We start from the raw sequence: 12,806 nt of genomic DNA, 5'->3' as shown, positions 1-12,806 counted from the left end.
AAATTTAATCAAGTTCGAAGGATATTTTTTAAAAATTTAATTCCTCTTGGATATAAGGGAAAGGTGGCATTCAAATAACTTATTTACATGTTTTTTTCCTACAGTCACAGATTATAATTAGAAGAAAGACTGGAAAGCTTTAATGTAAAATGATTAAATTTTTATTTGCAGTGCTGTGATGAGAACCATAATATGTATTCTCACTATATTCTCTTACAGAAAATGTGTGTCCTGAACTGACAGCAGATGGACAACAGTTCATACAAATCAGTAGAGAGAACCTCCCTATTTCAGGTGAGCATTATAGCTCCATACAAAAACATGAAAAGAATGGAAGTTGACACAATGTGTCTTATACAGCTTTTTTTCTGGGTGTATAATGTATTAATTTAGGTGAGTCTGTCGTTAGTCAGGGACTGTGTGTTTTCTATTCTTTGTAACCCTCTGAGTGCCCAGCAAAGTACTCTGCACAAAGTAGGGATTTAAGACTCATTTGTTGACTTGTATGGAGTGGTATTTGCCATGGTCTTTCCAACTTAGAGCCAAATAGAAATATTTGAAAGTTCAAATGCTAAAGATCCTGGCATAGAATTTTTGGAAAGTATTTTCACTTTTATAGAAAAGGCAGAAACAATAAAAAAATCATCCAAGAAAAGGATAATGACAAGGTTGAAGTCTTGAGATTCAGAAATGATTTTTGAATGAGTGAATGAAAACATTTATTAAAATTCTGTGCTAAGCTATAAGGATTGCTCCCTTGGACGATAGTCTCAGTGGCCTTGAATTAATGTTTTTTCTTTATTAGCTTAGAAAACGGAAAGCAGATTTTTCATTATTTCTTTGTAACGTTGTAGAACTGCAACCTAGTTAAACTTATTAGTTATTCTTGTCCGCTCCCTGAAATACATTGCCAGTGTAACCCTGGACACATCAGTTAATAATAATAATAACAATAATAATAATAATAATAGCTAATATTTATATAACACTTACCATGTGCCAAGCATAGGGTTAAGCGGGATACAAAGAAAGGCGAAGAGCAGATCCTGTTCTCAAGGAGCTCACAGTCTAATGGCGGAGAAAACATGCAATCAACTACACATAAACAATCTATGTACAGGATAAATCGGAGATAATCAACAAAGGGAAGGCATAAGCATTGAGACAGATCAGAAAAGGCTTCCTATAGAAGGTGGGATTTATCAGTGAAGCCAGGAAGTGGATGTGAAGAGAGAAAGAATTGCAGACATGGGGGACAACCAGTGGGATGTGGAGTTTGAGGAATAGAGAGACAACCAGTTTGGCTTGGTTATAAAGTGAAAGAAGACTAATAAAAAAAGACAAGAAAGATAAGTTGGAGTCCAAATTGTGAAGAACTTTAAAAGTCAAAAAGAAGTTTGTATTCGATCCTAGCAGGCATAAAGAAGGAATCACTGGAGTTGATTGATTAGGTGAGAGTGATATGGTCGGATCTGCACTTATGGAAAATCACTTTGGCAGAATCATTCTGCAACATCAAGAGAAGTAATTTCATCCTTTTGTCCCCTATATTGAGAAAATTTAATCTGGAAATTCTGCTGACCAACATTAGTAGCATGTGAAAAATCTCATCAGTCAGTCTACAACAACAAAAAGTCAATGTCTCCCCAATTTTTCTAAAGTTTTTCTACTGGCTAAACTAAATCATCATTTTTTTACAGGTTTTGATTTGGGAGATAGCTTTTCTCTGAGGCAAGTGCCCTGTGGAGGTGAAAAAACTTGTTTTAAACTGGGAAATGCACTTCTTATTAGAGAAACTCAGTAAGTAAAACTATTATATTTTTAATAGTTCCACATAAGCTACTTTCCCAAATGATTAAACCTAACTATTAACTCAGAAAATGAGTCCTGATAATGTGTGGCTCTTTAAAGGCCTTAACCAACATCCCATTATGAGGGCTTAAAAGATTCAGTGGCAGAGCACAATATCTCACAGATTCTATGAAGGTGGAGAGATTCTGAGTACAGGCTCAAAATATGGGCTTTGTGTCTGTTGTCTGAGTTCCACCCTAGTAAAGTTGAAAGAGACTCATCTTCAGAAGGTCATACTCCAGGTAGGGGCATGTAGGTGGCTAGGGGCAGCTAGGTAGTGTGGTAGATAGAGTGCCAGACCTAGAGTTAGGAAGACTCATCTTCCTGAGTTCAAATCTGGCCTCAGATACTAGCTACGTGACCCTGGGAAAGTCACCTAACCCTATTTGCCTTAGTTTCCTCAACTGTAAAATGAGCTGGAGAAGGAAATGACAAGCCACTCCAGTATCTTTGCCAAGAAAATCCCAAAATGGCCATGAAGAGTTGGACATGACTGAAAAATAGCTGAACAACAATAGAAGTAACGACACAATGAAATTATAATCCTTTCTGAGGTTCTGAAGTAAGAGGTTGTGTGCTTTATATTGAGATGTTATAAGGCAATTAGCCTGCTGTATATTTTTGTTTACAATAAGTTTTCCATTAGAATTGCAAATACATAAATATGTACACATGTATATATTATATATATATGTCTCTCTCTCTCTCTCTCTCTCTCTCTCTCTCTCTCTCTCTCTCTCTCTCTCTCTCTCTCTTTCTCTCTCTCTCTCTCTCTCTCTCTCTGACAGGGCTTGGCATAAGGTATGCTGATTAAGTAAATCTTTATTTTAGGAACTCTAGCAACTTGCACCATTTATATAGTGCCTACAGAGACACTACCATTATGTGAAAGCATAGGAAGTAGAGACTGGACCTGTGATTTCTTTTTATAAGGAGTAAGGAAACTCCCTATGAAGGGAATGCACCTTCTCTACATCTTAAGAGAGTTTTAGAGACTTGCAGAGTGCTGAGAGGTTTAAGTGACTTATCTAGGGTCACTCAACCAGTATGTGTCAGAGTCAAGATTTGAACGCAGATTTTCTATGTACTACGCCACATTACTTTTCATATGAGAGCACTCATGAGGAAGGAAACGAAAATCAACTTTGAAGAAATATTTTAGCTGTTTGGAAGTACCAATTTTTTTTATTTCTGTAAGGCTATAATATTTTATTTTTCCCAAGGAGATATTTAAAATGTGAGATTTTAAATTTCTAGAAACAATGCTATTTCATGGCTGAAGTACCGTATTCAGAGTCCAAAGTTAATGTATGCTATATTTGCATATGTTTGCTATATTTGCATCATTTTTTTTTAAACCAGCATGTTGCCTCTTCCCATGCAGCCATGGTGTGTCCAAGGGCAAGTGACTTTGCTTTCATGTACTGGAGCAACTTCACTTGCATTCTTTCTCTTTTCCCATAGTTTATAAAAGAAGCCAGTCTATATTCTTCTACTGATTTGAATCATAAAAAACAGAAACTATTATGCAATAAGAGCTCATATTCTTAGTGTTCATGGTATACACTGAAAAGGGTAAATAAGAAAGAAAAAGCTCTCCTGATTGCATGTACTCCCGCTCTTCATTCTTGATATTTTCCCTGTTTTAATCTAAAGATACGTTTTCCATAGTTTTCTTTGGGAATTTGTGCTGTCTAAAGGCCTAAGAATTGAATGCTTCAGGATTTTTTTTTATTGTCAGGTTTTTTTTGTGACTGATTTGTTCTTTTCTTCAAAAAAAATTTTTTGAAGGGATATCTTTAATTTTAAAAATGGTTTATTGATCCTTTTTGGTTTTGTACATCATCATAATTTCCTAATACTTCTCTTCCCAGTTTCCCCCCCCCCCACCAAAAGATTTAATGTTTGAAATATTGACAAAAAGATAATATACTCTATAAATTAATAATAGTTGACATTCAATATTTTGAGGCAGCTTTGGTGTAGTGGATAGAGAGCCAGCCTTGGAGAAGGAAGATCTAGCTGCAAATCCTACCTTTGACACAAACTGGTTGTGTGACTCTGGGCAAGTCAATTGACTTCTCCATGTTTTAAGCAACTCTCCTAAGTTGCACAGAAAGTGCTCACCTGTATTGGTAGAGGGAGTTTCCTCATCTGGAAGTTACCTATGTCCATGAAATCACAGGTAGTCCCTCTCCCTAATAAGAATATTAACAATCATAATAGTTAACATTTATGCAGTATCTTGAGGTTTGCAAAGCACATTAATTAATAATCAGTTACACAAGAGGGAATAGATAGTTGACATAGTGCTTTACAACTTTTAGAACTAAGAGTTTGGATTTTGGCAGGTGGCATGTAAACACAAAATACTATTAGTTGACAGTGCAATCATAACATAAGAGTAAAGCAGAGTAAAAATAGCATTGAAGTTCTCTTTGATCTCATATAAAACAATGAGGAGTGTCTTTATTTATGTGTGCTATTTCATTGTCATGCTGGGTAACCTAATATGTGAATTAGCCAAGTTAGCTAACAAATCGGCTGAGAATCTCAACATTGAGATTTCTCAGTGTGAACAGCCATTGGACTCTCCTACTCTTAACTGCTCCAGATAAGCAGCATAGGAAGGTATGCAATGATTTCTGTAGAGATAAATATGTCTTTCCCCCACCTCCATTCACCTACTTTTTTTTCCCTTGGAACATACACCCCTCCCAACATTGCTTCTCAAATGATCCATTTAATAATATTTTAAGTGACTTTACTTTTTTTTAATGAGATTGGACTTCAAAAATAAAATTCTCATTAAGTGTTAGGAAACAAATGTGGGCGAAAAGAGAAAGTCATTGAATATAAGGGATTATCACAAATGATGGCCGGACAGGGTCAGCTGAGTCTCAGCAACAGTGAGTTCAGGTGACTTCAGGCACACAGCTTCACATAATTAAATTGGGTCAGTTCATGACTAAAGAGTCTGTCAGAAGTCACAGAGGATCTATAGTCATAACACCTGCAATCTCTCCTTATCAAACTATTTTCATTATAGTTTTTATTAATAGTTTAATTATTATTAATACTTTATATTATTAATGTAACAATTTAATAATAATGATTATCATTAATATATAATTAGTAACAATAATATATTATTAATAGTTTAAAGAAAGCTAGCTGGTTCTACTCCAGCTCCATGCCAAAGCTGAAGCTATGCAACCTCAATCCTTTTATCTTCTTATCCCCATAAAATGTTGCTGATTTAAATCCCATCAATGTATTTGAGTGGAGAAAGGATTAAAGTGGGGAACTTAAAAACATTTTTTTTGAATCATCATTTTTGTGGAAACATTTCATACCATTTATTGGTCACTGGAGAGACAATATATCTTCATTCAGGCCCACTGACTGTTTGCCCTTGGATCTCTATAAACACCACTATATGGCACAATTTTATATTTATTTTACAAGCCTTTTACTTTAAATCTCTACTTGATCCGTTGGCATATGTAAATGACCTTTCTGGCTGTGAGTAGCAGAACTCTGGTACCCCTACTACAGGAAACTGGAGGGTGTCTGATTAAGCTGACTAGCAAGTGTCAAGTACCTTGGCGTCTTTCCACTTACATTTCACTCATCCAGCCAAAGTGTAGGTAATAGTAAACTGTGCTGCTAGGGTACTTCTCTTGCATGATGCCATTTTGATTTTTCAATGAGACCAGAGTAAAGTTACAGCTATTTATATGTTTGTAAATAAGCTGCAGAGTCAGCATGGGAAAATGCAGGTGCTAATTTATACTGAAATGGAAATGTTTCCTGTGACTGTGCCAGATGAATGAATGAAAAGCATTTATTAAGCACTTAGTATGTGCCAGGCCTTGTGCTAAGTGCTGGAAATATGAATAAAAAAGAGCCAGTCTTTGCCCTCAAGGAACTTATATTCTAATGAAGAGGAAACACACATAGGGAAGTAGTGGCTAGTGAGGAATGTTTTGGTTTGAGAAAGTACGGGGATGGTAAACAAAGTCATAGGGCAGTTGATTGATATGTTCTTAACAGATGCAATCCTGGTGTTGGTTTGATTATTGCTCCTAGAGCAAGATGTGGAAGGCAGGGAGTAGTCTATGTGGTATGGCAGGAAGATAACCAGGGTGAAACGTAGTTGAAGATGTGGGGCCAGTTAGATACACCATGACTAATACATACTTGCATACTCTAAAGTAGTGAGCTTGCTGGTCATTGTGGCCCCAGTGGCTAGAGAAGTCAGATATTCAGCCAATACTAGAACCTGTCACTGATAAAGGAAATTCAAAGGTCATTCATATGTGAGGTGGTGAATTTAAGGAGGGAAAAGAAATCTTAATGTAGTGGCAATCTGCCAGATTTAGTCAGATGACCAACCATACATCTATGTTACTATGCAAATGACTGTACCTCTCTGGGCATCAGTTTTCTCACCCATAAAATAAAGGGACTGAACTCAGCTTCTATGACCCTTTCCAATTCACAAATTATTAGCCCATGATCTAAGTGTAGGATGGATTGGGAAAGTGGGTTTGGGGATCCAGAATGTATCTGGACTCTGAGAAGCCTTCAAGATCACCAACAGCCAGAGAAATGAGAAACCCTTAGAAGTAGCTCAGACCCTAGGGTTACAAGCAGGACCTAGCTGGGTGACTGTTCATGGGAATACTTAATGCTATTATCTAAGCATTTCCCCCAAACAACAAACAATAGGCCCAGATGCCATGTTACCCAGTTTATAAAGTTCTTGTTTTAAAGAGAAAATCTTAGCTTGTTATTTTTGCAAATAGCCTTAATTATGGATGGAGGCTGGGAATCATACCTTAATTATGTCTATGCAAGTTCTTTCCTGGTGATTATCTGGGCAAATTGGTGAAGTTTCAAATGAAAATACTCATTAAAGTTTCCATCAGTGGGGGATAATCACATCATTACCCTGGCTTATTTGGTAAACATGGCGTTTACCAATGTTTCAATGGTTACATTTAATGAAACTTGTTACAAATAAAAATCTGTTAGTAATTATATATTTTAGAAAGGGTAAAGCACTTATGATAAGTAGTTTATATACACATTTTAAGTATAAATCAAGTTTGTAATTCTAATGGTACAACATACTAAGGGTGATTGGTAAGTCAGTCTCAACTTTAAGAGGGAAATAAGCTCCATGTTGTCATTTCTATGAGTTGCTGGCATTAAAAAATGAAGCATTTTCTAAGGATAGGGGATGACATGAGTATAACAATAAAAGATGAAATTGTTTGTTGATAAAATTAGATTTTCAGATGGTTCCAGCCATATAAATGTGGCTACAAATTTGTGGTTCTGTTCAGCAAAATATTTTTATAAAGGGCCTTCTTCCCTTGTTAAAATTACAAAATAAATGGCTCTCCAAAAAATGAATCCTTCTTTCTGTGGGTTTTGCCTGGAACAGGGGCCACTCATGATTTTACGTCTAAGAGACTGAAATAGGAAAGTGTAGTTGGGGGCTTTCTCTCTTCTCCCGCCTCTGTCTACGTAGTAAGAATAGACTTAGATATAAAACTTTTTGGGGAGGCGAGGAAGTTGAGGTTAAATAATTTGCCCAGGGTCACGCAGATAATAAGTGTCAAGTGTCTGAAGTCAGACTTGAACTCAGGTCCTCCTGACACCAGGGTCAGTGCTCTATCTACTCCGCCATCTAACTGCCCTAACTTAGAACTTTCAGTCTTGCAAAGTGCTTCACAACACTGCTTGAGCTGATCCATACTATAAGCCTATGAGGCAAATACTATGAGTTTATTATCCTCGTGTTACAGATGAGGAAGGGGCTCAGAGATGTTAGGTGACTTGCATATGGTCACATAGCTGGTAACAGAAATGGTATTGAAACCCAGCTTTTCCTGACTGCAGTCCCAGAAAAGTCCAGCACTCTATCTGTTATGTCATGCTATCTCCCATTTTCCCCATCTCCTAGTTTCTATTGTTGTTCATATATTCACTATTAAAATAAAACTATAGAAATTGAATTTTAAAGCTAGAAGGAACCTTAGAGATCTTTTAGTCCAATCCTCATATTTCATAGAATTCTAGGTTCCCATAGCTAGTTAGGGGCAGAAGGAAGAGTGCAACCTAAGGTCTCTTGACTCAAAATTCAGCATTCTTTCTAGACTATGATGCCATCTTCCCACATTTTACATGAACAATTATTTCTCAACAAGCAAAATAAGAGACCCTAAACAAGTGGGTAATTCATAAAGTAAGCTTTGTGTTTAAGTACAGTATTTTTAAAGAACCCTAGAGGACCCTGTTAATACACTGAATATCTTTCTTGTTCAATTGAGCTCTTGGGTCCTCTAATGCTAAGCCTGACAGGGGCTGGCAGGACAGTAGAACTGCCTGTATTAAGATATAAAGAAGAGTGTATGTCTGTTCTAGGCACTTACTTATTTGTGGCTTAGGAACTGATTTCTAGCAATTGATTTTTAAACTAAGTAACTTACGGCTTTTGAATACAAACGATAGTCTAGTCAGTAAGATAGAAACAATAGAGTTTAATGGGAAAACCCTGGATTGGGCCGGGGAGACTAGATCTATAATTAATTAGCTATGTGTTTTGTGGCAATAAACACGAGCATTTTAGACCTTAAGTTTTAAATGAGTATTGGCTTAGATGCTCTCTATGGCCCTTTTCAGTTTTAGAATTGTATTATTTTGTAACAAAAATGAATATCACTTGTAATTGATTCATATAACCTTTTGCATGTTTTAGAAGTAGTGCTCATTTCATCATCTAAGGAAAGAATTTCAAAAGAGTATGTGTTAATTGGTAATAGCTTTTTCATGAGAATTATTGCAACAGGTTAAATGGACCCTTTGGAAGTCTAAAGGTCATCATGTGTGTCAACCACTGATTCAGAGGTCCTTATCTCTGTTTTGTGTCATGGATCCCTTTGCCAGTGTGATGAAGTCTATGGATACATGCTCAGAATAAAGTAATTAAATGCATAAAATAAAATACTTCAGATTGCAAAGGAAACTAATTATACTGAAATGTAGTTATCAAAATATTAACAAAAATCAAGTTCAGAGATACCAGGTTAAGAAACTCTGCACTAATATGACCATTGGCAAGGGAGAAAAAAGAAATACATACCTCAGTAATGTAATGGCTATCAAAAATGGAGTTATCAGCCTAAGCAAAAAAGACTAGTTTGTACAGTTCCACAATAAGATGTGTAACATGCCATACTAGAATCACAAAACATTAGAGCTGGAAAAAAATCTAGAAGTTATTTTATCCAATCTCATTCTTTTCCAGAACAGGCAATTCAGGCACAGAGCTCTTACTTGATTTGCCCAAGGTCACCCAGTAGCAGAGGAAGGACTAGGAGTCAGGCATCTTGATTCCCTATTTAGTGCTCTTTCCAATATACCTATGAATTGTGATTATTAGGTAATGAATTTAATTTGTAGATTATCTTGTGCATTAATGGGCCTTAAGGCACTTAAATCCCAGTACAAGATCATTGTCTATCTTGTTCTTTAAAGCCTGTAGCACTTCCAGAAGAAGACGACTCCAGAAGAGATTGACTTTGATTAGACAGTTCAGTGTTAGGAACTCTTCCTTAACATTTAACCTTATTCCCTTTGATTGTTTCATTGTTTAAATAGAGACTAGCTATGGAGGATTTTAGACTATATTAGGAGAGGCATAGTGAGGTGATAGTACCTCTGTACTCTGCCCTGGTCAAACTACCTCGGGAGTATTGTGTTCAACCATGGGCAGTGCATTTCATAAGGGACATTGATAAGCTGGAGAGTGTCTATAGTAGGGTGACCAGGATGGTCAAGAATTTCCATATTATGCTATATGAGGTGTAGTTGAAGGAACTGGGAATATTAGCCTCTAGAAATGAATACTTAGGGAGTACATGGTAGCTATCTTAAAGTATTTAAATAGCTGTTATCTGGAAGAAGAGTTTGGTTTGTTTTTCTTGGCTCCAGAAGGCAGAACTAGGAGCAGTGAGTGGAAGTCACAGAAAAGCAGTTTTGAACTTGATGTATGGAAAATCTTCCTGCCAATGAGAGTGCATTGGGCTACTTGGAGTGGTATAGTGTCTTCTTCATTAGAGGTATTCAAGGAAATACCAAGTAATATTTATCAGTCAAGTGCAGATTGGACTAGATGGCCACTGATGTCTCTTCTAACTTTCAGATTCTGTGTGATTTAGGGTTGAGAGGATTATTAGAGGTCATCAAATCCAACCCTTTCATTTTACACATGGGTTAACTGGGCCCTAGAATGACTTGCCTACAATCATTATAGGAAGTAAAAAAAGAAGAATGGGTATTCAAACCTGGGTTCTATGTTTCTAAATCCAGTATGATCATTGATTTATATATTTGAGTATGGAAGCCCTCCCCCTTCTCTTATAGAAGCTAAATTTCCTTCCTTCACACATACAATTCAAGTCTAGAATTCCCATACATTTCCTCATAAGGCTTATTTTCTTAGCTCACTTTTTATTTTTATTGCTCGTCTCTGGAATCTCTCCAAATACTCAAAAATCCAACTTTAATACTAAAACACAAGTATGTACAATGTGTAAGTTAGGGGCAGCTTATTGCTTTACAATTCCTATATGCTATGCTCTATAACTATTTATACGTCCTGTTTTTCATTTTAGGTATGCTGTCATTTTGTAGAAAGGAAGTTCCCCATATATGGCCATGTGACTTAGTTAGTAAGCTCTCCAGCTGTTTTCATGAAGCAGGCTGACTGTTACACATAAATCTTACTGTCATCGCATTACTGTTTGTAATTATTAGTTTGGCAAGGAGAGTCAGCGAAATCTTGGGTGCTTTAAAGTCTTATTCTGCTTTTTTAAAAGTAAAATTTAAAGTTCAGAATAATTAGATTTTGTTAAATAGTGATATTTATAAAAAAAAAGCTGCATATGTCAGTTTGAAATACATTTGTAAAATTATCAGTATGCAGCACATGTGTGCTATTTAGGATCCCATTATTTACAGAATACTTAGTTCCTCCTATGAAATCTCAGCTACCACAGTAAATAAATAAAAATCTAAAATAATACATATCCCTGAAAATACCAAGGAAACAATTTTTAAACAACAAATTGTCTAAGGGCAATTATGCCCAGGGAAAGGGATATAAACTGAAACATTATTAACTGAGGATCTTAAAATACTTTTTTTGGAAAGACTTAGGGCTAGCAACATGAACCTCAAAATTTTATGTAGATATATACACACACACACATATATACATATATATGTGTATTTGTATACAGAATATTTTCTCATGGATAAAAAAATCAAAATAATCATGGCAATTGATTATATGTGTACAGATTCAAAAACATCCCTAAAGACTTATTAATAAAATCATTTCCCCCCCATGAACATTTATGTTCAGCTAGGCTTCCAACCATGGAAGTAGTTGTTTTTTTTTATAGACAATAGAACTTTTAACATTTCATTTCCATCAGTAAATGCTGGTAGAAGAAATCTTGTATTTTTATTTCTGTCAGTTTGTAAATGGAACAGCTACAAACTGATTAATTTATATAAGAATCTAGAGACTTTAGAAGAGGAAAGAATGCCACCTTGTCTTCATATTATCACAGAGTTCGCACTCTTTAAATAAAATAATGAATTACGAGAATTTTGTTCGAATAAAGAGAATGTGAGTGGGTTGAATTATTGCTAAGGCAAAAACTGCACAACCAACCTTTATCTTTCCTCAAATGCTTTAGTAGTTAAGAGAAAAGGGTGCATTGGGATAACTCTTCCTCCCTGACACTGTCCCTCCATCTCTTTTAATTTCATCCTCTTGATGTAATTTCTCAGTTATTGTTTTGAACCACTAAATATAGACAAAAAAGCAGGGAAATAAAACAAATTGTTGAGTCTTATTTAAGATATTAGAAAGGGATACTAAATAGGCAAAAACACATATTAGATGGAGGATAAAATCTAGTTTACTTTCTTATTTTTATTTTCACTAACAATTAGTCTTCTCTTTGTGTGGAAATGTGAAACATTTCACATTTTGGGAGATCTACCCAGAATCAAGGATGATAGCTGGGAACAAGTGGGATCAATTTATGTGTGATAAAGTTAGATGTAATCTCATTGGTTACACCTCATTTCTTGAGCCCCCTGTTAGTGTTCATAGCAGAAAAGGGCACTGCTAACTCTTCAGAGATGTTGTTCCCCATAGGTTAATCAGTCTGTTAGTCAGTCAACAACTATTTAACACCTAGTCAGGGTGAAGTCCTGTGCTAGGCATATTAAGGATGGGGAAGATACAAAGTACTAGCAGCAACCGTCTTACAGGAGCCTCTGATCTAGTAGGGGAGATGATACGAATGCATGAGATATGTGACTCAGATGGGTGGTATGGAAAATATATACTCCGTCAGTTCAGAGGAGGGAAACTTCTGATTGAAAAATTCAAGAGATTCTTCATGAAAGAGGTAAAAAAGATTCTGACAATAGGGAATGGGGACAAGTCAGAGAAGTCCCAAAGTAGTGAAGTCCTGTAATGAATGAGATGTCCTGAGCTGCGTGCCTTCCTTAAATGAAGAATATGGAGTTCATGGCTCCAGTCTCCAATCAGAGAGACAAGGCTGTTGAGATCTTCTGGGAAGATGAGGTAATCTCAATAATGATTATTGAGGGTATGGTGGAAAGTTAGAAAACTCCCAGAGTAACGCAGCCATGTGAGAAATGAGTATATACATATGTGTGTGTGTGCATACTTATCATTACATGTGCCATTTCATAATAATAGCTACATAGGCCTTTAGTTATATAGTTTGTTAAGGTTTGCAAAATGCTTTATGTATGTTCCCTCATATCTTGAGAATCTCTGGATCTCTGTATACACGCACACAAGTATATGTACAAATACACACATGCATATT

The 12,806-nt window shown here is 35.9% G+C and overlaps 1 protein-coding gene across 1 annotated transcript in view; it reads left to right on the top strand.

Annotated features, from left to right (window-relative positions):
• Window positions 1–1,071: 1,071 nt before the first annotated feature.
• The window catches only part of COL19A1 (collagen type XIX alpha 1 chain), a 398,183-nt gene continuing 386,448 nt past the window's right edge, over window positions 1,072–12,806 (top strand). Inside the window, exons 1-2 of the mRNA XM_036768309.1 lie at window positions 1,072–1,114; window positions 1,701–1,800. Coding sequence (XP_036624204.1) covers window positions 1,072–1,114; window positions 1,701–1,800 — 143 coding nt within the window. The remainder of the gene's footprint in view (window positions 1,115–1,700; window positions 1,801–12,806) is intronic.

Source organism: Trichosurus vulpecula, chromosome 7 (assembly GCF_011100635.1).
Source record: "Trichosurus vulpecula isolate mTriVul1 chromosome 7, mTriVul1.pri, whole genome shotgun sequence".
Taxonomy (NCBI): Eukaryota; Metazoa; Chordata; class Mammalia; order Diprotodontia; family Phalangeridae; genus Trichosurus; species Trichosurus vulpecula.
This window is presented reverse-complemented; position numbering and strand designations above follow the sequence as displayed.